The following is a 25771-nucleotide window of genomic DNA, read 5'->3' as shown; positions in this document are numbered from 1 at the left end:
GGGAGTATTTGTGTAATTTTGCCATGAAGGTAATAAGGTTTTAGATGCATATATAGTGAGTTAGAATGCAATGACGAGAGAGATACACTAGATCTTAGTCGATTGGATATAGGAAGAAGATCAATTTATTTAATTAAATTAATTTCTTTCTGACAACTTTTTAATTAATTTAATTAAATATCTACGTGAGATTTTCTATTTCAAGGGTATTTTTATACTTTTAAAAATAATAGCATTTCATTAAGCTCTTTTTTTTATACTAAACAATCAATAAATCTATTTTATTTTTTCATTTTTTCCTTGAAATAGAAATATCTATGTGAGATTTTCTATTTCAAGGATCTAAGAATAAAATAGTATTTAGTTGTCTACGAGACAAAACAATTTCCCTCACTTAAGCGGGCGGGTAACAAAAAAGTGTAGATAATTGTCATGTCCTTCATTGTTTATCTTGTTTTGTGTTGTCCTATGTAGGTCAATTTGTTTTGTCCTGTTCTATCTTTTATTTTTTAACAAATATTAAAACACTAATTTATCGAACAATATAAAAAAAACTATTATAATAAAATTGCTTAATAACAATTAACAAGGCAACTGTAGCAAAATAAAATTGAATACATTGAAACTTTAATATCTCATGTGTGTTCATATGATCATGAGCATTTTCTAAACATCGAGATTATTTTTATGGTCAAGTTTAGCGTTGCTAACATACTTTTTCCAAAACCAATGAGACTCCCATACTTTATTCATTTCTTCAATGGGGACATTGTTTGTCTCAGGAAGAAACAAGGCCACGAAAATTGACATGATGAGCACAAATCCAGCAAAGAAGAAGAAAAGTCCAAACTTCATGACACAAAGCATACTAAGAAATATTTGAGCAATGATAAATGTGAACAACATGTTCACAACAACATTGGTAGCTTGACCTGCAGATCGAACCTCGAGAGAGCATATTTCACTTGGCACCAACCATCCTAATGCACCCCAAGACCATGCAAATGCCGCAACATACAAACATATAAAGAACAAGAGAAGATTGGCTTCATTTTTTGTAAATGACCCTTCACCGCTAACGCCAAGCTTCATAGCAATCATGCTTCCAACGGCAATCTACAATCGACGATTATAACATTTATATTAGTCATGCTTGGAAAATGACTTAGCTTGAATGGTATATGTATAATACTTTTAAATATGAAGATGTAATTACTAGTTAAGTTGCAATTTCACCTGACAAATGAACATTTGGATTCCACCTTCAAGGAACAAAGCCCGTCTTCCAAACTTGTCCACGGTAAAGATGGAAATGAAAGTAGCAACGACGTTGACACCTCCGCTAATTACTGAGGACATGAGGGAAGCGTCGTTTCCAAAGCCCAAAGTTTTGAAAAGGACAGGTGCATAAAACATGATAACATTGATGCCAGTAAGTTGTTGAAAGAATGGGATAAGAGAGCAAAAAGTGAGTTGAGGCCTATAGTTTCGTTGTACCAAATTCCTCCACGGGTGTTCCACCTTTTTGGCTTCCTCACTAGCATCAATTAGATCTTGGAACTCCTCATCAACGTTATCAATGCCGCGAATCATTTGCAACATTTTCTTAGCTTCTTCTCTTTGGCCTCTTTCAATCATAGAGTTCGGTGTGTCACCTAAGAAAAAAGATCCTATGCACAACATAATTGCAGGGACAGCTCCAACACCCAAAGAAATTCGCCATCCATTCTCAAAATTGGAAGTCCAATAGTTGAGAAGGTTTGCACCTAGGATTCCAAGCGTGATCATCATTGAGAAGCCAATATTGAGTGCACCTCTGATCTTTGCCGGAGCCATTTCAGACAAATACACTGGAACAGACTGTTTAGGAGTAACAAACAAAAATAAATGCAACCAGCTATCTTGTAATATTCTTGAACTTTTATGCATAAAAACACGAAAGCATAATAATGATCAATTTCATACCTGATTACAATATCCTACACCGAAACCAAGCAACATGCGACCGATGATAAGCATTTCAATGTTGATAGCAAAACCATTAAGCAATGCACCAACAAGGAAAAACAGGCCACCTGCAAACATTGAGGCCTTGCGTCCTAACTTTCTTGTAGTTACGGACGCAAAAAAAGAAGCAACTAATGCTGCAAGATACAAGGAAGATGTGAACAGAGTAAGGAGCTCATTGTCGAATTTGCAATATTGGGTCTGAGGTCCAGATTCATCTTTCATTTGCTTGTAAACACCAGGAAAGAATTTCACCAGAAATGGTTCCATCGAAGTCACTCCTCCTGTAATACCAAGATCATAACCAAAAAGTAGACCTCCCATGGCCGCCACCAGACATGTAACCAACACAAACGTTGTGACTTTCCCTTCAAACTGTTTCTCATTTTTTGAAACAACCAAACCTCCGGCAGCCATCACTCAAATTGTTGTATCTCAAGATTTAGGTATGTGTATGATGATGTACACTTCTTTTTCTACATGTTAGATATTAAAAAATTGTGTCCATTAAATAATGTGAACAATTGCAAGTATGATAAGTAGTCATAACAAACAAATAACCAATATCGTAGTAATTTTCTAAGTTGGGAGCATTCTTTTGCTGGATTTTGGTGTCAACACACTATTATAAGGATTTGGGATAAGAACTGATTTTTGAATTAATTAAAGGCTTAAATGTATTTTTGTCCCCGAAGTTTTACGATTGTGCGATTTTGGCCCCCACGTTTCAATTGCTCGATATTAACCCTCTAAGTTTCACAATTGCTCGATTTTAGCCCCCAAGTCACAATTGCTCCATTTATACCCTTACAAAAAGTAATGCATTCATTAAATGAATTTTATCTTTCTTAATAAAGGGTAAAAATAACTTAACTTAACGATCTTTGTTATTTCTTAATCCACGTGCAAGACTCTAAAAGGACCAAATTTTTGGAAAGGAGGGAGGGAGTAAGTAAGAATTTTTATGTATAACTAAATACACTAGGCAAAATATCGCTCATAATATACTTTGAAATAACTGTTATATAGGGGTAGCAAAATGGGCTAGGCCCGTTTAAACCGCCATTTTTGGCGAGCCGGGCCTAAATTTTTGGCTCGGTGTCTTAAGTTGGCCCGCCCCTCCTAACCCACTAAAAAACTGGATGGGGTGGGCCGAGTTGGCCCGCGGGCATTTTAGTTTTTTTGTTCTCTTTCATTTTTTCTAGGACTTAAAGATGAAAAATAGAGGACAGATTAAACTTTATGGATGAGTTTAATCCAATTTTTTTTTTTACATTTTTAGACAAAAAAAAAAGAAAGGGTTAAACTAAACTGTACTTGCATTGTTTCTATTCTGAATCCAATTTATTTTGATTTTGACACCTATTTAGGTGATTGAATTTATTTTGAGACTTGTCTATTGTTTGATTTTTATTGGTGTTTTATTTTATTGAGACTTCTTTATTTTAAAGCATAACATCGATATTACGAGGATGTAGCAAATTAAAACTAAATTAACTTTTAATACTTTACATGAATCAATTTGGTGATCCTCGTTGAATTATTAATTATTACTATTTACTAGATGATTTGAGTTTGTTAATTTTTTAAAATTATTTTCTATTATGCCTTGTTGAAAAATATATCTTTTTTCATAAAAAATAGTAAATAATATAGTAAATTTATAAGTAGAAATAAATAAAAAATAAAAGGTTGTTTGGGGGCCGGCCCGCTAACCCGCTAACCCGCCAACTCGTTAGTAAACGGGGCTGACTTGTCATTTGAGCTCGGATGCCTAAAGTGGCCCGCCCCGCTCTGTTTTTGGACGAACTTTAGACGGGTCGGGCCTAAATGGGGGACTAATAAGTGCTCAAAAACAGTGATTTTGACCTATACATTTTAAGCACTTATTGACTTGTTTTATAAAGTTATTTGAAGTAAAAATTCAAACTATTTATAAATATTAGTCTTTACTAGCAAATTATTATTTTAACTATTTTTACCTATTTCACTTCACTTTTATAAGTTTTATATTAATTATTATTATTATTATTAGTTTTGTATGTTTATGATTATAAATTATAATAAATTAATAGATACAAAATGAAGAGAAAGTAACCAAGTAACAAAATGAAGAACATGTGGCACTTAGTAAAGTGGAAAGGCTAGTGGAAAAGTCAAGTGACAAGTAAAGAAAGAAACAGGGGCGGTGCTTAACAAACCCTTGCACTGAAGTAAGGTTTTCTTCGAAGTCTATAAAAGCATGCACGCCCATTCCATTGAGCATTCATTCTTGACTTCTAAGAGTTCAGAACAGGGAGAAAAACACAGAGCTAGGGTTGGAGATTGTGAAGGTGGATTCATCCAAACTCGAGAAATCAAGTGTTATGCATTCACTTTTTCTTTCTTCATCTTTGTAAGTTTAATATGGCTATGAGTAGCTAAACTTCTCTTTGTTGGGATTAGATGTAGCTCATTTATGATTATGTATTCATCTTAACTATGCTATATATGTTTTAAATTATCAATCAATATTAGTGTTATCCTTGCTTTACATGTTTATTTCAAGATTTGAATGGATATAGACATATATTATTTGAATCAAAGATCTAGGATAATCACTTGTTAAACTCTAAATTCTAGACATAAATTTAGGTTTCATATTCACTTAAAGTATCAAAGCTTAATGTTATTGTATCGATTGACGTTTCGAGACATCAAAGGTTAATAAGTATAATAGTTATCTCGGCGTAATCTGGACACGGATACTTTCAACGAGTGATACGTGATAATAATGGTTGATAACTGAAATATATATATATATATATATATATATATATATATATATATATATATATATATTATTAGTTGAGATAATACTGGTAAAGTCTGATTCTAACAATTTCTTCTCTCTGAATTTTAAATCATCTTTTATTCGCACTTTTTATGTTTGAAAGTAAACAAATCAAATCAAAACCCTCACTTAAAATCATGGTAATTGTTGAACGTTAATTAATATCGCACTAATCACTGTGGATACAATATATGCAAAATACTTGCTTTTGTACTTTAATAGGGACCGACGACTTTGCCACCCATATATTATATATACGTGTCAAGATATTATTAATAATTTTTTTAAAATAATTATTAAACACATGAATAAGCGAGTACCTGAAATACACATAATCAGAAAACTCAACATGTAAACAAGGCAAAAACACAAGTCGAAAAAAAAAAAAAAATAGACACACCAACTTCAAAAACAAAGAACATCCCAATACCTCAACCACAAGAAGATCCGACTCTCCTTAAAGAGAAAAAATAATCAACACTAAGAGTCTAAGACTAATTAACAAACACCAAGGAAACCACCAATCAACGAGGACCATAAATAAAAGACAGAAAGATCATTATACTTTCTATTCACTATATACCATTTTCAACGGAAGAGAAATAATTTTATAAAGAGATAAATTTGTGTTGAACCTGAAAATGGATAAAATTTTTTGCCTCCTTGAGTGCCACTATAATTTCATATGGTAGATCAGATCAAACATGTCCGCTCTCAATTTTGCATACTTTATACACAATCCAGGTTTTTATGAAAAATGGCACATTTTTTTTCTATAAAGAAGATTGAATCAAACAAAGGATAAAATAAGTAGCAGAGATTGTTTTTTTGTTTTTAACAGTTTTTGAGAGACTATTTGTGAAGCATAATGTGTGGTAGTTTCTGTGGTCAAGATGCACATATATCCCTCACCATCCATGTGGATGGTAATAAAAGTTACTTGTGGCAAAAGGTAATCTTGCTGTTAAAATTAAACTAATGGTACAACAATTCTTAAAGACTAATTAATACAAGTACGCACGCACCAAGAATTTTAATGTTAATAAAGTTGATTACACCAAGAATTCTTAACATATGCTCTAAGGATAAATGTTAACATTTTTTTAAACTAATGGTACAATAATTCTTTTAAGACTGATTAATATGGTCCACACAATTTGTTTGCTGTTTAATTCAATCCGAAGAAAAATAAGCCAAGCTACCACCTATCCCTCGCTTGAGGTATTTTGCGATAGGTAGTTTCCTTTCTTGCGAGGATGTTAAGTTCGACTTCTTCAAATTAATTGGGTACTGTTGGGTTACAAGGGGTCTGAAGATCATCACACCGAGTTTTGAACAATCACATAAGTGAGTTTGACATCATTTCTTAACCTAAAATTTTAAGACATTGAGTTTATGAGTCTTCTCACTTATAAAATATTTAAGATACATTTTTCTATCCAATGTGAAACTCAACTCACGTTATATTTAAATTATCAATAGTTACATTACATCGACTTCCCCTAAGTTCCTGTTAAATTGTTCCTTAAACCTCTTCTCCACCCCTATGTATGTCACATGTCAATTTTTTCATGAAGCTCGTTATCTTATATGTTGATTTATTTCATAGGCTATACTTCTCCACCCCATGGCAATATATCAATTTATTTCATCCTTTTGTTCGGTGTCTATTCATTGGAACCTTGTTTCACATGTGGTTCATTGACTCCTTCTAACTTATGGAAGGAAAAAAAAAATAGAAATTAAGGATTTAAAAAAAAAAATAAGGAAGGAGGCGTTTGATTCAATTGAAGCATACAATTGCACCTTAAATCCCTTTAGATTCAAATTTGAAATTGCAAAGCTAGGGAATGAAAAATAGAAACAGAAAAGATAAACAAAAATGAATGAAAGAAAAGAAAAAGGATAATTGTTGAGTATTTCTTCAAAAATAGGGAGTAGTGGTTGAATGGAAGAAAGGGACGAGGGTTTAGTTTTATGATAGCCTTTCCTTTCGGTGGTTTATTTTTAACCATGAGGGGGAGGTATTTGTTAGATGGGAAATAAAATAAGGGAGGTGAGTTTTTTGTTAAGAAATAGAGATTGTGTGATTGATATTAACAAAGTTTGAGGGTTGTTAGTGTAATTTGTTCTAAGAATTTTTTACCATTAAATTTGATGATGTTGAAAAATATTAGGTGGAGATATTTTTTTTTAAATGAAGTATTTTGAAGACCACAAATGTCGTACATACTCTAAGAATAAGTTGCATGAAGTGAAGGAGGAATGGACAAATTATATGGTCACAAATATTGTTCCTCAGACAAAAAATTTAGGGTAAATAGTGTTATACCCCCTGCAAAATATGTGAGTTTTGCGTTACCCCCATGCAATTTTTTTTTTTGAGATTATCCCCTGCAATGTCAAGTTTCCTTGCGTTACCCCCTGGCTCAACAAGTGGACATATGACATGGACGAATCTTGACGTGGCATGACACGTGGAAATTAATTAATTTTTTTATTTATTTTTAATTGCCAACTCAGTAATTATTTATTTTTTAATTAAAAAAAATGAAAAAAAAAACTTTTTTTTTTAAAGAAACGTTTTTTTCACGAACCTAGGTAAAAGAAAGTTGTAATAAAAAATTGCTAACTCAGTTTTGTTCTTTTTCGTCTTCACAGTTTCGTTCTTCTTCTTCGTCGTTTCTTTCTTCGAGTTTGCCGTTTCCTTCTTCTTGGTGTTCGTCGGTTTCATCTTCGTTTTCGACCCATTCATATTCAGCGATTGTTGTTCGTTTTCAATTTCAATTTGGGGGTTAGGGCAAATCTATTTTCATCGTGAATGAAACTCAACTTTCTATCATCTTTCTTTCTATTTTCCGTAAAAAAATAGTTGTTTCTTTCTATTATTATTAGTTATTATTATTATTATTATTGTATTTGCTATAATATATATATATATATATATATATAATTTATTATATATTTTTTATATAATAACAACTTTTAGTAAAAAAATAAATAACAAAACTTTCTTTTAAGTAAGTTCGTAAAAATATAACAACTTTTAAGTTTTTTTTTTTTCATTTTAAGTAAAAATAATAAATAATTACTGAGTTGACATTTAAAAATTAATTAATTTTCACGTGTGCTGCCACATCAAGATTCGTCCATGTCATATGTCCACTTGTTGAGCCAGGGGGGTAACGCAAGGAATCTTGACATTGCAGGGGGGAATCTCAAAAAAATATTTTGCAGGGGAGTAACGCAAAACTCGCCTATTTTACACGGGGGTATAACACTATTTACCCAAAAATTTAAGTTAGGAAACAAAAGTGGATAAGTTACATGAAGTGTGCAGTTGCTATTTTTATTTTTTAAATTTGTATTGTGTTTGTGTATAAAGAGGTGAGTGGCTTCCAGCCTTCTCTTCTTTGCTACTGTGTTTGGTCTAGTCGCAGGACCTACTTTTTAACTCTTGATATATAATTTTGAAGTGGTTGCTCTTATGGTGGTGTTGTAATTGTGAGGTGCTATATTTTAGTGTTTTACTAGGAGGCTGTTATTTGCTTGTGTTCTTGCATTATTGTCACGTGCTTTAGACGAGACATAGGTTGGTGTTTTGTTTTTGTGTTAAAACAGTGGTGCTTTAAGTACATATTAGGTGTCGTGGTCTTGGTTAACTTTTTCTTGCATCTATTGGATATGATGTTATAATCATTTTCTCTTTAGTTTTATTAATTTGAAACAAAATTTGGATCAATCTCTCACGAACACCACATATTGACTATATTGAGTATATTTTTAATTTTTCAGTGACTTCTTGAAAACATGAGAGGTGCTAGCTTGGTTGAAAAATGGCAGAGAAATGCTTAGGTTAATTTTAATTTGCTTTGGTGTGTTCTGACCTCATCAACCGATGTCAAGAAATGGACTGTTGGGAGCTTATATTGTTCAGGTTGTAGTTGTTATAATCTGATTAAGGTTGAGGATCATAAGACTTTTGTATTAGCATATTAGCATAATTTTGTTTTGGTGGTGAGGCTTATATACTTTGGTTCTTGAGATCATATATAGGACATTTGTATTAGCATAAGTTTGTTTTGTTTGTTCGAGATGTACTCAATTTAAATATTGTTTTAGACCAAATATTGTATATTTTTCTTGTTATATTGAAGTACTTTTTATTCTCTATAAATTACTTGATATTATTTACTAGTTTTTAAATTTGAAATCAACTCTAGTTATATTAAAAAAAAAACGTAAGACTTACAATAGCACTTTTGCATAAACTGCTTTAAAAGTTCACACGGGCGCTATAAAAGATTTTAAACTGCAGGACTTATAATAGCGCTTTATACATGGGAGCTATTAAAACAGGTACTTTTAATAGCTCTTTTCTGAAAATCCGCTATTAAATAATGTGACCAAAATTTCAAAATATCACAGCTTCGAAAATCCTTATCTCAACTTTTATCCAAATATTATCCTTTTTCCGGTAGATTGAAAGATAAAATTACCATCGAATGTAATGATCAAGGTGTGTCATTTTAAGTCGCAAAGATATTAACAAATTATCAAAAATCCTCGAAAAAGCTAGCGATAATTTGTTGAAGGGTAAATAGTATTATACCCCCTGCAAAATAGGTGAGTTTTGCGTTACCCTCCTGCAAATTTTTTTTTTGAGATTACCCCCTGCAATGTCAAGATTCCTTGCGTTACCCCCTGGCTCAACAAGTGGACATATGACATGGACGAATCTTGACGTGGCATGACATGTGGAAATTAATTTATTTTTTATTTTTAATTGCCAACTCAGTAATTATTTATTTTTTAATTAAAAAAAAATGAAAAAAAAACTTGTTTTTTTAAAGAAACTTTTTTTTTACGAACCTAGGTAAAAGAAAGTTGTAATAAAAAATTGCCAACTCAGTTTTGTTATTTTTCGTCTTCATAGTTTCGTTCTTCTTCTTCGTCGTTTCTTTCTTCGAGTTCGCCGTTTCCTTCTTCTTGGTGTTCGTCGGTTTCATCTTCGTTTTCAATCCGTTCATATTTAGCGATTGTTGTTCGTTTTCAATTTCAATTTGGGGGTTAGGGCAAATCTATTTTCATCGTGAATGAAACCCAACTTTCTATCTTCTTTCTTTCTATTTTCCGTAAAAAAAAAGTTGTTTCTTTCTATTATTATTAGTTATTATATATATAATGTATTATTTTTTTTTATATAATAACAACTTTTAGTAAAAAAAAAATAACAAAACTTTCTTTTAAGTAAGTTCGTAAAAATATAACAACTTTTAAGTTTTTTTTTTCATTTTTTTAATTAAAAAATAAATAACTACTGAGTTGGCATTTAAAAATAAATAAAAAATTAATTAATTTCCATGTGTGCTGCCAGGTCAAGATTCGTCCATGTCATATGTCCACTTGTTGAGCCAGTGGGGTAACGCAAGGAATCTTGACATTGCAGGGGGAATCTCAAAAAAATATTTTGCAGGGTAACACAAAACTCACCTATTTTGCAGGGGGTATAACACTATTTTACCCAATTTTTATTTAAGCATCATGATATTATGATTCTCTTTAAACTAGAGTTTTACAAAAGAGATCCGGTGAATTTAGCTCAGTTGGTAGTACTTTGTATTATATACACAGGAGGTTGGAGTTCGAACCCCAGTAATCTCACTTATTTTTAAGAGTTAAATTTCAAGCTAGGTTACTTGATCAATGATCACTATCTCCGGATCTCTTGGCGGTTGTTATTTGGCGTTTGTTTTTCAGTTGGATAATTCTCGTCTCCCTATAGAGCTTCTGTTACTCTACTGTTTTTTTGCAATTCAGCTTCTGTTGGGGGATTATCTGGTATTTTGTTGGGTCTGTTTAGCTATTTTGTTTGTTGGGCTTGGATGTAGTTTGTGCTCCTTTTTTACATTTGGGCCAGGAGTCCTGTACACATGCTCTGTTTAGATTCTGCAGGCAGTATTTTTCAAAACTTGGATTATTCTGTGTCCAGTCAGTGCTGTTTTACCAGTGGAGCCTTCAATCCAATCGTTATAATTTGAATGCGAGGAACGGACATATGTGTACTTGGATAACATGTTATACTCCGATATCAATCCAATATTTGTGCTGGTTGGATAATAGGTTATGTTCTGATATCGATATGTATATATGCACAATTATGTTATTCAGCAATGAGTTTTTGTTTTGATTTTCGTCTTAGCACGATGTTTGTTTTTGTTCAAATTTGCATGTTTACTTCGATCACAATTCAAGGCAAATTTAATGACTTTAGCGCCGTCAACGTCGCAGAAACGGATACATGACTGTTCCGGACAATTGAAAATTTTATCATATCAATTGTAGGCTTTGTTAAGATATTAAACCATTTTATACTATTAACTCGGATGCCATGAACCTTTTGCCAGTTATCCTTAATAATTAGTTTTTACCGAAATTGAATATGTAATGATTTCGATTGATGTATTTCCTATGCATTTGAATGAATGAACATTGTTGTTTTTATGGAAAAAAAAATTGCCTAATTTTGTTCTTCCATATAACTTTTTTATTGTCAATTCATGATTTTGATAATCTAATTTAATGACATAACCATCGTCGTTTGCCACGTCGGACATTGCCACGCCAGCCTCTGTTTGTCATGTCATCGTTTTTGTAACGACACTTAACGTTAGGAACTAAAACCAAATGGATTTGCACATTCAGGATTTATTTTAAAACAAAAAGATACAGCGATGAAAATCAAAAACTCGCAAACTTACAGGGATGAATTGATCATTCAAGCCTAATAAATTATTATAAGTTAAAAAAAAAAATTATTAGACGATCTAACATTAAAAATAAGACAAAGCCGTGTCCATTAAAAATATAGTGAGGTGTCCACTAATATATTATCACGTGGGCAGTGGCGGAGCTAACCCAAAAAATTGGGGGCTGCTTATAAATATAAATCGAATATAAAAATTACTAAAAAAAAGAAGCATATCATATTAAGGGTGTGTGTAATATGAATATCTCAAAAATAGTCAAAAGGTGGACCATTACTATTTTTAATGAATAAATTTTTAAAATAGTTTTATATATAAAAGAAGAAAACATTAGTAGTAATTCACATGCATACATAACTGCTCACACTATGTACAAGATTTTTTTGGTTGCCATTATATATATATATATATATATATATATATATATATATATATTGGTATGGAGTTTCAATAGTTGTTAAAACGATGACTAATCTCTATCGAAAAATTTATGGGCACTACTAGAAAAATAAAAAATAGAGAGGGACAAACTCTGTCGCTAAAGGGTTAAATTTCCCTCACAAACACATTTAGTGATGGATTTAGCGACGATTTACATTCCGTTTGCATTTTCAACGTCGCAAATGATTAGTGAGGGAATTTATCATCCATCACAAATTGCAACGGAAATTAGGTGTCACAAAGGTAATAGTCCGTCGCTGATGACTTATCGAAAATACCTTTTATATTTGGAATTTCGTAGCTAATCAGTGACGGATATGACTTCCATCACTAATTTATGACAGATTCGAAATTTGAAATTACGTCACTAATATTTGTGACAGATTTAAAATTCCCTTACTAATGTTTGTGACAAATTTGAAATTCCCTCACTAACTACTTCAATTTCCTCACAAATTTTATACATCATTTTTTTATATTTAAACCATAAGTTTAAGATATATCACACCAAAAAAAAACATATACACCACCAAAATACAAAACAACCATCATTAGTATTAACATTGTTCTTGAAATTAGAGTTTACAACCAAATTCTCAAAGCAAAAATATACTATTTACTATAACTAAGAATTTACTTGTCCTAGAGAAAAACTCTCCATAAATCAAAATAATAACTCCGTGGTTCTCTTGAGCCGAATGCAACTCCTCTATAGCTAAAAGTGACTCTTCATGTGATGCACAAATCAATTTCTCAATTCTCCATAGCTAAAATTTATGGGCCGGGGTACACGAGATAAGTTCTCTTATTCCAATCAAATTTTATCGTTACGCATGAGCTATGAATCGAACCCCTAACTACATGATTTAAGAGATTAAATACTGTTACTACTTGGATTAATTTATTACTGGTCACCTGCATGTGGACAAGAATTATATAACACTATTGCATGAAATGGTCAATAAAAAAAACATGGTTTATAAAATAATACTGTATAAGAATAAATTAATACTAACTCGTCTATATTGCATCAATAACCTATTCACACCATGTGTTATTTAAACAAGAAGACGTTGTCTTGCCTTTGAAAAAACAAATATTATACAAAGTCAAAAAAAGAATCTTGCATATTATAATAATTTTAATTGTTAATATTTATATGTGTTGGAACACCTTGTGATTTTGGCACTTGTAATTCTACTATATAATATTGAGGCTGAAGCTTAATTTTGACTTTGAAAGAATATGGACGTATATATATATATAACATACAATATTGTAACAATGTTGTCATTAATTCTTTCTCTTTCAAAATATAAAACATTAATTAATTGTACGTAACAATGTTGTTTCTACTTGTTCTGTTGATAATTCTTCCTTTGCTTATTATTTTTTTCCACAAACATAAAACACATAATCCACCTGGTCCTAAAGGTCTTCCCATAATAGGGAATCTTCATCAACTAGATATTTGTAATCTTCATCTTCAATTTTCACAATTCTCAAAAATATATGGTCCTCTATTTTCACTTAAACTTGGTTTTAGAAAAGCTATTGTTGTTTCTTCAGCTGAAATTGCCAAACAAGTATTGAAAAACAATGATCTTATCTTTTCTAATAGACCAATATTCTACGGTCAACGAAAATTATCTTATAATGGGTCAGAAATTGGGTTTTCTCAATATGGTGAATTTTGGAGAGAAATAAGAAAAATTTGTGTTGTTCATATATTAGGTTCCAAACGTGTGTCATATTATTCTTCTATAAGAAAATTTGAGGTGAAGAAAATGATTCAAAAAATTTCAGGACATGCTACTTGTTCAAGTGTTACAAATTTGAGTGAGTTATTGACTTCACTCTCAACTACTACAATATGTAGAATTGCTTTTGGGAAAAACTATGAGAATCAAGGAAATGAGAGAAGTAGGTTTCATGGATTGTTTTATGAGTTACATGCTTTACTTAAAGAATTCTTTGTTTCTGATTATATTCCATTTATGGGTTGGATTGATAAACTTAGAGGATTGCATGGTCGTGTTGATACACTTTTCAAGGAGTTTGATAAGTTTTATCAAGAGATTATTGATGAACATTTGGATCCAAATAGACAACAAATTGCAGAAGAAGAAGATATTGTTGATGTCTTACTCCAATTGAAGAAGAACCATTCATTTCCCTTTCATTTCACTTTTGATCACATCAAAGCTGTCCTTGTGGTATGTTATTTTATTTCAATTTTTATATTTTATCATATTTTATTTATTTTTGGTGAAGTCCTTATAGACTCTCAAATAATTTATTTTTATAGGATATGCTTATAGCCGCAACAGATACCACATCAGCCACATCGGTTTGGGCTATGACTACCTTAATAAAAAATCCAAGAGTAATGAAGAAAGTACAAGAAGAAATTAGGAACAATATGGGAGTTAAAAAAGACTTTTTAGAAGAAGATGATATTCAAAATTTTCCATATTTGAAAGCAGTAATTAAAGAGGTACTACGATTGCACCTACCAGCCCCACTTCTTGTGCCAAGAGAATCAAGAGAAAAATGTATTATAAGTGGCTACGATATTCCACCCAAGACAATAGTTTATGTGAATGCTTGGGCTATTCAAAGAGACCATAATTTTTGGAAAAACTCAGAAGAATTTTATCCCGAGAGATTTTTAGAAAGTTCTATAAATTTTACTGGACAAGATTTTGAACTAATACCCTTTGGAGCTGGTCGTAGAATTTGCCCCGGCATATCTATGGGAGTTGCGTCATTGGAACTTACGCTTGCAAATCTTCTCTATTCTTTTGATTGGACATTGCCACATGGATTAGTAAAGGAAGATATTGATACAGAAGTGCTTCCTGGGATCTCTCAGCACAAGAAGAATCCTCTTTGTCTTGTTGCTAATATCCATATATAGATGTAGCTCTTTATACAACAATTATGTTGGCTTCTTGTTTAATAATTATCAATAATCCTTGTATCTCTTTATAGTATTTAAGTTAGGACAATGTAAGTGTGCAAATACGACGCATTTGTTTTGTAGTTTCGTTTTTTTCCAGCCTCTATTCGTATTGTATAGAGACTGACTATTAATAATAATTTTTTTTTAAAAAAAACTAAATTAGTCCACTCAAATTGGCACCAGAAAGAATCAAACCTGAAACCTTAAGGATGAGCAAATATTTTTTCTGAAGAGACTGACTATTAATAATAATATATTTGCCGTTAAAAAAAAAGGGCAAATATTTTTTCTGAAGAGACTGACTTCTTGTTTAATAATTATCAATAATCCTTGTATCTCTTTACAGTAATTATGTTAGGACATTGTAAGTGTGCAAATACGGTGCATTTGTTTTGTAGTTCCATTTTTTACAGTAATTATGTAACTAATCTGATTGAAAATGAAATGGAAACTTTATGTCATTTCACATTTGAAATGGAAACTTTTTAGCTCCAATTGTCTGACTCAAATTATGTTGGCTTCTTGTTTAATGCATTATGTTGAATTATAAGGCTTTGTGTGTATGTGGGTGTGTGTGTGTGTTTTTTTTTTTTTTACTAAGTGTGTATGTGTGTTACTCTCTTTACGGTAATTATGTTGGTTTCATGTTTAATAATTATCAATAATCCATATATAGATGTATCTCTTTACAATAATTATGTTGGCTTCATGTTTGGTGTGTATAAATTACTTTTGCTTCTACCGATATGTTTTAGGACAGTATAAGTATGCAAATATTTACCGGTTAATGTAAAAGATTACCTATTGTTTTTCATTACCAAGTAAATCAAGATCTTATTTTATTTAAAAGAATGCTATTTATTTAAGACAGAAGTATTATTGAAACCTTGTTACAACATTTATTGCCTCTGACAACATTCGAAAAGTGATGTCAAAACACTTAAAAATGTTGCCTAAAAGAAACGCTCTTTGGGGACACTTTTTATAAGCGTTGCCTAAACAACGGGCACACCTTAGGCAACAATTTTTAAATGTTCCTTACAGCTTATACAATGAGAGTGAAATCAATAAACGTTTTAATTATTTTGCTTGTTGCTTAAAAAAGTGTTGCCGGAGACTATAAATGTTGTAATTCTCTCAATTCCATCGTCTTCATAGCTTAAAAAAGTGTTGCCCTGGAAATCTTTTAATCATTTTCTTCACCTCAAATTTTCTTATAGAAGTGAGAGCATATACTTCCCCCTTATGGTTAAAAATAAACCACCGAAGGGAAAGGAAAAGCTATCATAAAACTACCAGTCAACCACTACTCCCTATTTTTGAAGAAATATTTCAACAATTATTCGTTTTCTTTTTTTTCACCACCCAACTTCCCTTTCATTCCTTTTTGTTTATCTTTTCCATTTCTATTTTTTATCTACCTATAGCTTTGCAATTTTAAATTTGAATCCAAAGGGATTTAAGGTGCAATTGTATGCTTCAATTGAATCCAACACCTCCTTATTCTTATATTGCAATAGGGTGGAGAAGTAGCCTATGAATGAAATAAATTAACATATAAGATAACGAGCGTCATGAAAAAAAATTGACATGTGACATACATAGGGGAGGAGAAGTGGTTTAAGGAACAATTTAACAGGAACTTAGGGGAAGTTGATGTAATGTAACTTTTGATAATTTAAATACAATGTGAGTCGAGTTTCACATTGGATAGAAAAGTGTATTGTTGTGAATTCGGATTGAATCACACCAATAATCTTGATGTGTGGAGCAAATCGAATAAGCAATCAAAACGTGGAAATAACAATATAATAATCACGAACAAAAGATAAGCGATAAAACTGTAAAGAACACGAAGCAATTGTTTACCCAGTTCAGTTAAAACCGACCTACTCTAGGAGAGAGAGACTCTCCGTTCCACTATCGATAGAAAACTTGATTACAACGAGATCTCAATACAAAAGAGTTGCAAGAATTAGACTTCAACCCTAATTCTACCCTTTTCCCAAATCTCTTCTCCTGACCAAGAAATTTAATCAATAAGTGTTTCCCAAGGTGATAGAATGATTCCCCAACCCTAGAGTTTTCCCAAGATGTTAATCTTATAACCCTAGTCTATTTGTTGGCTTTAGAAACCCTAAAAACCTCTTACAAATATCAGAAAACGTGACAAATATATATATTACTGCGTGTTTTTTCCGCCTGGGGCGAAATTTCCGCCTGAGGCACGAGTTTTTCTGCCTGAGACGCAGAAACAGAAACCAGCCCCTTTTCTGCTTCAAAATTTTCGCCCGGGACACCAGAATTTCGCCCGGGGCACCAAAACAGCAGCTTTTGCTGTTTTTCCACGTTTTCAAGGCATTTCCCAACATGTATGTTAAACATTTTATAATTGAGAAGACTCATAAACTTAATGCCTTGAAATTTTGAGTTAAGAAGTGATGTCAAATTCACTTGTGTGATTGTTCAAAACTCAGTGTGATGATCCTGAGACCCCTCGTAATTTGAAGAAGTCAAATTTAACATCCTCGCAACAAAGGAAACTACCTATCACAAGATACCTCAAGCGAGGGATAGGTGGTAGCTTGGCTTATTTTTCTTCAGATTGAATTAAACAGCAAACAAATTGTGTGGACCATAATAATTAGTCTTAAAGAATTATTGTACCATTAGTTTAAAAAAATGTTAACATTTATCCTTAGAGCATATTTTAAGAATTTTTTTTTTTTTAATACGCACTTGTGTAATCAACTTTATTAACATTAAAATTATTGGTGCGTACTTGTATTAATTAGTCTTTAAGAATTGTTGTACCATTAGTTTAATTTTAACAGCAAGATTACCTTTTGCCACAAGTAACTTTTACCATCCACATTGATGGTGAGGGATATATATATATATGTGCATCTTCACCAAAGAAACTACCACACATTATGCTTCACAAATAGTCTCTCAAAAACTGTTAAAAACAAAAAAACTTATCTCTTTATAAAATTATTTCTCTTCCGTTGAAAATGGTATATAATTAATAGAAAGTATAATGATCTTTCTGTCTTTTATTTATGGTCCTCGTTGATTGGTGGTTTCCTCGGTGTTTGTTTAGTCTTAGTGTTGATTTTTTATTTATTTTTTTCACTTTAAGGAGAGTAGGAACTTCTCGTGGATGAGGTATTGGGGTGTTCTTTGTTTTTGAAGTTGGTGTGCTTGTTTTGTTTTTTTGCTGGTGTAATTTTTGGTGTGTTTGTTTTCTCCGACTTGTAATGCAAACGGTGTGAAAACTGCGGGAAAATAAACTGCAGGAAATCTGTTCCATAGAAATGCACTTGAAATGCATATAAGCTACTCATATATCCCTTGAAACAAACACATAAGACATTATCACAACGTAAAAATGGATTTGAGTATGAATTATGGCAATATTGAAGAAAGTGAGTTGTATGATGCTCAATTCCATTTGTACAAACATATATACAACATTCAAAGTTCTATGGCAGTCAAATTTGCAGTGGAGTTAGGAATAGCAGATGCAATCCACAACCATGGAAAACCCATAACACTTGCTGAATTAGCTTCATCTTTAAAACTCCAACCTTCTAAAGTTAATATCCTATATCGACTCATGCGCTTCCTAACACACAATGGTTTCTTCGCAAAAACAACGTCGAAAGCCAAAGCAGGGGAAGAAACAGTGTATTCTCTAACACTACCATCAAAACTTCTCATCAGAGGCAAACCGATGTGCTTAGCATTCTTTGCTAGCGGTCATCCACGTTATATGAACATGTGGAACTACACCAAGAAGTGGTTGCTTGAGGACAAGGAAGAACTCAGCCTATTTGAGAGTGCAAATGGGGAGACATTCTGGGAAATGCTAAACAAAGATTCTGAATCAGATAACCTGTGTTTTTTTCAAGAGGCCATGGAAGCTGATTCTCATATGTTTAAGCTTGCACTCAAAGACTGCAAGCATGTGTTTGAAGGTTTGGAGACTTTGGTTGATGTGGGAGGTGGGACTGGAGTTGTTGCAAAACTCATTCATGAAGTATTTCCTGATATTAAATACACTGTTTTGGATCAACCACAGGTTGTTGGTAACTTAACTGGAAATGAAAATTTGAACTTTGTTGGTGGAGATATGTTCAAATTTATCCCTCATGCAGATGCTGTTTTACTTAAGGTATGATTTCATTTGATTTTGTCCATATATGTTTGCATGCGTCAAACACATATTTAATTCAAGAATATATTGAAGGAGGGACTCATTCTTAATTAGGGTTCGTTTGATAGGTAAAATGTAAGTACTTGACAGAACAAAACAAAGTTTAAGGTATTGAACAAATTTTATATTGTACGATGTGGGCAGAATGTTATTTAATTTGATATTTGGGACAACTTGTGCAGAGGACAAAAAGTTGTCTCGTGGTTCGGTGGGTGACAAAAATTCTAGGTTTTGTCCATTTTCTTGGCCCCCAGTTTGTCCAGTTCTACGAACAGTTTTAAAATCAAACACTGTAAAACTAAAGTTGTTTTCTCCAGTACCTTATTTTCTAGCAGATCAAACGCACCCTTAATATATAAGAAAGTCATAGCTGACAGGCGTTGCCTAGTTTTCACCATGTTTTGGTCGAATATAACTGTTCTGGTCGAAAAATCAAAATAAATTGAGACCCCATCAGAATGCTACCAAATTTTGTGGGGTATTAGTTTATAATTTTCTAAACATGCCTTCAAATTGGAGCAACGAAATTCGACCCGTGATATGTTGCTTACTGGGAGCAAAATTGTGATTTTCCACGATTCGGTTGAAAAAGAAAAATAAATCGAACCTTCGTTATAATGCATATCCACTTTCTAGTCCAGTTATGTATATTGTGTGGTGTGTGCACACAAATGACCAGCTCAAAATTCAATTTTTAGAGGGTGTTTTACGTCATATCTGCCCCGCGCGTCGTTTTTGGTCGAAACATTCATTTAAAAAAAATTGGCAAGTGGAAATTTTTAAGTAACAACAATTTGCATTTTACAAACTGTCTCCAAAAAAACTTAAACTATATATATATATATATATATATATATATATATATATATATATATATATATATATATATATATATATATATATATATATCTTAAGAAAGTCAAACTAAGTTATATATTTTTAACAATGTACATAACTAAATGGGAGAAACTCATATATGATGCAGGCTTCAGCAGCTATAAGATTACTCCCATATGGGGTTTCAAGTCTCTCATTGAAGTTTATCCTTAGTTTGGTGTTATGCTACAACTTCAATAAGTCATATTTTTTATGTTTATTGTTTAATTTCTTTTGTTTTGACAAAATAATTGTTTCCTTTATCTTTTACATATCGAGTGTTTAATGTTTCTAATTGATATGAATTTCCCATGATTGTTATTTTCAAATCTCTATACTTAATTATAATTATGTTATTTATAAGTAAGTTAAGGGTTTAAAATAATGTGCTACTTGTTAAATAATTTTTAGGTTAAATAGTGTTATACCCCCTGCAAAATAGGTGAGTTTTGCGTTACCCCTGCAAATTTTTTTTTTGAGATTACCCCCCCTGCAATGTCAAGATTCCTTATGTTACCCCCCTGGCTCAACAAGTGGAAATACGACATGGACGAATCTTGACGTGGCATGACATGTGGAAATTAATTTATTTTTTATTTATTTTTACAAACCTAGGTAAAAGAAAGTTGTAATAAAAAATTGCCAACTCAGTTTTGTTATTTTTCGTCTTCATAGTTTCGTTCTTCATCTTCGTCGTTTCTTTCTTCGAGTTCGTTGTTTCCTTCTTCTTGGTGTTCGTCGGTTTCATCTTCGTTTTCAATCCGTTCATATTTAGCGATTGTTGTTCGGTTTCAATTTCAATTTGGGGGTTAGGGCAAATCTATTTTCATCGTGAATGAAACCCAACTTTCTATCTTCTTTCTTTCTATTTTCCGTAAAAAAAAAAGTTGTATCTTTCTATTATTATTAGTTATTATTATTATTACTACTGTATTTGCTATTATATATATATATATATATATATATATATATATATATATATATATATATATATATATATATATATATGTATATGTATATATAATGTATTATATTTTTTATATAATAACAACTTTTAGTAAAAAAAAAATAACAAAACTTTCTTTTAAGTAAGTTCGTAAAAATATAACAACTTTTAAGTTTTTCTTTTCATTTTTTTAATTAAAAAATAAATAATTACTGAGTTAACATTTAAAAATAAATAAAAAAATTAATTAATTTCCATGTGTGCTGCCACGTCAAGATTCGTCCATGTCATATGTCCACTTGTTGAGTCAGGGGGTAACGCAAGGAATCTTGACATTGCAGGGGGAATCTCAAAAAAAATATTTTGCAGGGGATAACGCAAAACTTTTTGGCGCAACAATCGGGGGAGGGTCGAATGAGGAGCATTCACTTTTGTGGGACTTTTTCTTTTTAGCAACACACTTTTGTAGGAGACACACCACTTGTCCACCCAAAACCTTAAGGCGATAGATGAGTGGGTTCTCCCACTTATAAATGTTCAAGTCACCACATTCCTATCTAATGTGGGACTATTTTTACAAACTCACACTTGCTATATTCTCAACAAAACTCACCTATTTTGCAGGGAGTATAACACTATTTTACCCTTTGTTGAACCCTTGTTTCCTGATGAATTGCAATGGACAACTATGGATTGGAGTGAAACTCTAAGGTCATTTTCAACTTCATGAATGATTGGTCTCGCATCAACCGAAAAATAGAAGAAGAAAAATAAACGGGTTTGTTAGGATTACCTGTTTCTAATTTATTTGATGGTGGAGCTTCAATTGTTTCACAAAAAGACTTACCTATTTTCTCAGAAGTTTTGCCGTTAAAGAGATAAGGCAATCTTGTGTGCAAAAGGTTTATATTTCAACCCTCAATGATTAATTTTCTCTAAGCAATGACAACTTCTAGTCCCATGCATTCTCCCACAATACAAGTTGTAACCGCATGGATTTACAAGTGTGCGGTTTCAATAATTGGATTAAATTTTGAGACAACACCGTTTACTATGGTTGTTGACCTTCACAAAAGAATGGTTCTACAAAAAAATGTGTAGGCAATATAATTTGGCCCATGTCTCTAGTTTTTGATAAGAAAGAAATGAAGTTGGAAGATTTGGTATGCAAAATAAAAGAAGGGTTATATCAATTTAATGACGTTTATCCAAAAATATTTGGAGAAAATAGGAAGGATAATTTGTCATTGATATATGAGCGCTTGAAACATACTGAGCCTCATCCTGAGAACGAAAATATATTTAACTTTTCTTGTTGGTGTAGGTTACCAATGTATGAAACAGATTTTGGATGGGGAAAACCAACATGGGTTACCACTTATAGTAATTTTTCGAGGGATGTAATACTTCTATTGGATACAAAAAAAGGGAATGAGATTGAAGTGATTGTGAACTTGAAAATGAATGTTGTGGAAAAATTTTGAGCATGAAGTGGAGCTTCTTCAACATGCTTCCCTTAATCCGAGTCTGAGCAAGGTTGAAAGATGCATGACTATAATGTTTTTTTTTCTTCCTTTTTTACAAGGTGTTCATAAATGTATTGAATTTTTAATGTATTGAAAGAAATTTGTAAGATGTTTGAAATTCAAACATGTAATATTTATGCGTTGATCTGAGTTAAAATACTTCCTCAAAATGGTACTCTCTTATTTTTAGTCTATACAGTTAATTTAAATAAATATCGCGTGTTTTTTCTTCTTCTCCTTTATGTTGTTTAATTTGCTTGTGATTATTATTACTATCCCATTAATTGTGGTTGCCGTTAATTTTGCTCCACGCATCAAAGTATTATTGGTGACTAACACGAATTCACAACAAAATCCTTGGTATATACCACATGAAACATTTCCTTGTTTTTTTTATTTTGGTTACATCTATTTGAAGAAATTTCATGAGCGCATGTCCACTTTGCATTCCTGGAGGTTCTTCGACATCTTGGTCGCATTAGCGAGACTCGTGTTTTCATTCTACATAAGCCTCACTAGAAAGAGTTAGTCTTGACAGTATTACTATGCATGAATGTTTATATGTTCAAGAATTTTTGTGTGCGTGGAAGTATATGCTACTTCTATAAGAAAATTTGAGGTGAAGAAAACACTTTTTTAAGCTATGAAGACGATGGAATTGAGAGAATTACAACATTTATAGCCTCCGGCAACACTTTTTTAAGCAACAAGCAAAAATAATTAAAACGTTTATTGATTTCACTCTCATTGTATAAGGTATAAGGAACATTTAATAATTGTTGCCTAAGGTGTGCCCGTTGTTTAGGCAACCTTATAAAAAATGTGCCCAAAGAGCGTAAACAAAAGTTACCAAAGACAATAGGCAACACTTGTATAGAAGACACCTGAAAATGTCCCATATTCTTTTAGGAAACATTTTTAAGGGTTTTGACATCACTTTTCGACTATTTGTCAGAGACAATAAATGTTGTAACAAGATTTCAATAATACTTCTGTCTTAAATAAATAAATAAATTAGCATTCTTCTAAATAAAATAAGATCTTGATTTACTTAATGAAAAACAATCTCTACAAATACGGTAATGAGATACAAGGATTATTGATAATTATTAAACAAGAAGCCAACATAATTGTTGTATAAAGAGCTACATCTATATATGGATATTAGCAACAAGACAAAGAGGATTCTTCTTGTGCTGAGAGATCCCAGGAAGCACTTCTGTATCAATATCTTCCTTTACTAATCCATGTGGCAATGTCCAATCAAAAGAATAGAGAAGATTTGCAAGCGTAAGTTCCAATGACGCAACTCCCATAGATATGCCGGGGCAAATTCTACGACCAGCTCCAAAGGGTATTAGTTCAAAATCTTGTCCAGTAAAATTTATAGAACTTTCTAAAAATCTCTCGGGATAAAATTCTTCTGAGTTTTTCCAAAAATTATGGTCTCTTTGAATAGCCCAAGCATTCACATAAACTATTGTCTTGGGTGGAATATCGTAGCCACTTATAATACATTTTTCTCTTGATTCTCTTGGCACAAGAAGTGGGGCTGGTAGGTGCAATCGTAGTACCTCTTTAATTACTGCTTTCAAATATGGAAAATTTTGAATATCATCTTCTTCTAAAAAGTCTTTTTTAACTCCCATATTGTTCCTAATTTCTTCTTGTACTTTCTTCATTACTCTTGGATTTTTTATTAAGGTAGTCATAGCCCAAACCGATGTGGCTGATGTGGTATCTGTTGCGGCTATAAGCATATCCTATAAAAATAAATTATTTGAGAGTCTATAAGGACTTCACCAAAAATAAATAAAATATGATAAAATATAAAAATTGAAATAAAATAACATACCACAAGGACAGCTTTGATGTGATCAAAAGTGAAATGAAAGGGAAATGAATGGTTCTTCTTCAATTGGAGTAAGACATCAACAATATCTTCTTCTTCTGCAATTTGTTGTCTATTTGGATCCAAATGTTCATCAATAATCTCTTGATAAAACTTATCAAACTCCTTGAAAAGTGTATCAACACGACCATGCAATCCTCTAAGTTTATCAATCCAACCCATAAATGGAATATAATCAGAAACAAAGAATTCTTTAAGTAAAGCATGTAACTCATAAAACAATCCATGAAACCTACTTCTCTCATTTCCTTGATTCTCATAGTTTTTCCCAAAAGCAATTCTACATATTGTAGTAGTTGAGAGTGAAGTCAATAACTCACTCAAATTTGTAACACTTGAACAAGTAGCATGTCCTGAAATTTTTTGAATCATTTTCTTCACCTCAAATTTTCTTATAGAAGAATAATATGACACACGTTTGGAACCTAATATATGAACAACACAAATTTTTCTTATTTCTCTCCAAAATTCACCATATTGAGAAAACCCAATTTCTGACCCATTATAAGATAATTTTCGTTGACCGTAGAATATTGGTCTATTAGAAAAGATAAGATCATTGTTTTTCAATACTTGTTTGGCAATTTCAGCTGAAGAAACAACAATAGCTTTTCTAAAACCAAGTTTAAGTGAAAATAGAGGACCATATATTTTTGAGAATTGTGAAAATTGAAGATGAAGATTACAAATATCTAGTTGATGAAGATTCCCTATTATGGGAAGACCTTTAGGACCAGGTGGATTATGTGTTTTATGTTTGTGGAAAAAAATAATAAGCAAAGGAAGAATTATCAACAGAACAAGTAGAAACAACATTGTTACGTACAATTAATTAATGTTTTATATTTTGAAAGAGAAAGAATTAATGACAACATTGTTACAATATTGTATGTTATATATATATATACGTCCATATTCTTTCAAAGTCAAAATTAAGCTTCAGCCTCAATATTATATAGTAGAATTACAAGTGCCAAAATCACAAGGTGTTCCAACACATATAAATATTAACAATTAAAATTATTATAATATGCAAGATTCTTTTTTTGACTTTGTATAATATTTGTTTTTTCAAAGGCAAGACAACGTCTTCTTGTTTAAATAACACATGGTGTGAATAGGTTATTGATGCAATATAGACGAGTTAGTATTAATTTATTCTTATACAGTATTATTTTATAAACCATGTTTTTTTTTATTGGCCATTTCATGCAATATTCTTGTCCACATGCAGGTCACCAGTAATAAATTGATCCAAGTAGTAACAGTATTTAATCTC

The 25771-nt window shown here is 31.7% G+C and overlaps 4 protein-coding genes and 1 pseudogene across 4 annotated transcripts; 3 read left to right on the top strand and 2 right to left on the bottom strand.

The window, feature by feature from the left end:
- Positions 1 to 595: 595 nt before the first annotated feature.
- LOC123920919 (sugar transport protein 10-like) lies at positions 596 to 5683 on the bottom strand. The gene is made up of 4 exons (XM_045973270.1): positions 5476 to 5683; positions 1966 to 2483; positions 1237 to 1860; positions 596 to 1116 (listed from the first exon to the last, which is right to left on the bottom strand). The coding sequence occupies exons 2-4, from the start codon at positions 2422 to 2424 to the stop codon at positions 667 to 669; spliced, it is 1533 nt and encodes a 510-aa protein (XP_045829226.1). The 5' UTR covers positions 2425 to 2483; positions 5476 to 5683; the 3' UTR covers positions 596 to 666.
- Positions 5684 to 9241: 3558 nt separating this feature from the next.
- LOC123922064 lies at positions 9242 to 22538 on the top strand (annotated as a pseudogene).
- Positions 13338 to 15093, top strand: LOC123920921 (cytochrome P450 83B1-like). Its single transcript, XM_045973272.1, has 2 exons — positions 13338 to 14264; positions 14357 to 15093. Exons 1-2 carry the CDS (start codon positions 13392 to 13394, stop codon positions 14966 to 14968), a joined length of 1485 nt encoding a protein of 494 aa, XP_045829228.1. The 5' UTR covers positions 13338 to 13391; the 3' UTR covers positions 14969 to 15093.
- On the top strand, positions 17961 to 19241 carry LOC123920923 (isoflavone 4'-O-methyltransferase-like). Its single transcript, XM_045973274.1, has one exon. It carries the CDS (start codon positions 18405 to 18407, stop codon positions 19194 to 19196), a length of 792 nt encoding a protein of 263 aa, XP_045829230.1. The 5' UTR covers positions 17961 to 18404; the 3' UTR covers positions 19197 to 19241.
- Positions 22539 to 23631: 1093 nt separating the features above from the next.
- LOC123920920 (cytochrome P450 83B1-like) lies at positions 23632 to 25346 on the bottom strand. Its single transcript, XM_045973271.1, has 2 exons — positions 24436 to 25346; positions 23632 to 24343 (listed from the first exon to the last, which is right to left on the bottom strand). Exons 1-2 carry the CDS (start codon positions 25306 to 25308, stop codon positions 23732 to 23734), a joined length of 1485 nt encoding a protein of 494 aa, XP_045829227.1. The 5' UTR covers positions 25309 to 25346; the 3' UTR covers positions 23632 to 23731.
- Positions 25347 to 25771: the final 425 nt, after the last annotated feature.

Source organism: Trifolium pratense, linkage group LG4, assembly GCF_020283565.1.
Source record: "Trifolium pratense cultivar HEN17-A07 linkage group LG4, ARS_RC_1.1, whole genome shotgun sequence".
Lineage (NCBI taxonomy): Eukaryota > Viridiplantae > Streptophyta > Magnoliopsida > Fabales > Fabaceae > Trifolium > Trifolium pratense.
The sequence above is the reverse complement of the archived record's forward strand: the minus strand, read 5'-3'. Positions and strand labels throughout refer to the sequence as shown.

Bases quoted from the DNA above. Each gene is read 5' to 3' on its own strand.
- LOC123920919 (XM_045973270.1), bottom strand. From the start codon at position 2,424: ATGGCTGCCGGAGGTTTGGTTGTTTCAAAAAATGAGAAACAGTTTGAA. The intron at 1,861-1,965 runs GTATGAAATTGA...ACTCCTAAACAG, and splicing joins GTGTAGGATATTGTAATCAG to TCTGTTCCAGTGTATTTGTC. The intron at 1,117-1,236 runs GTGAAATTGCAA...CGTCGATTGTAG, and splicing joins TCCAAATGTTCATTTGTCAG to ATTGCCGTTGGAAGCATGAT.
- LOC123920921 (XM_045973272.1), top strand. From the start codon at position 13,392: ATGTTGTTTCTACTTGTTCTGTTGATAATTCTTCCTTTGCTTATTATT. The intron at 14,265-14,356 runs GTATGTTATTTT...TTATTTTTATAG, and splicing joins ACATCAAAGCTGTCCTTGTG to GATATGCTTATAGCCGCAAC.
- LOC123920923 (XM_045973274.1), top strand. From the start codon at position 18,405: ATGGATTTGAGTATGAATTATGGCAATATTGAAGAAAGTGAGTTGTAT.
- LOC123920920 (XM_045973271.1), bottom strand. From the start codon at position 25,308: ATGTTGTTTCTACTTGTTCTGTTGATAATTCTTCCTTTGCTTATTATT. The intron at 24,344-24,435 runs GTATGTTATTTT...TTATTTTTATAG, and splicing joins ACATCAAAGCTGTCCTTGTG to GATATGCTTATAGCCGCAAC.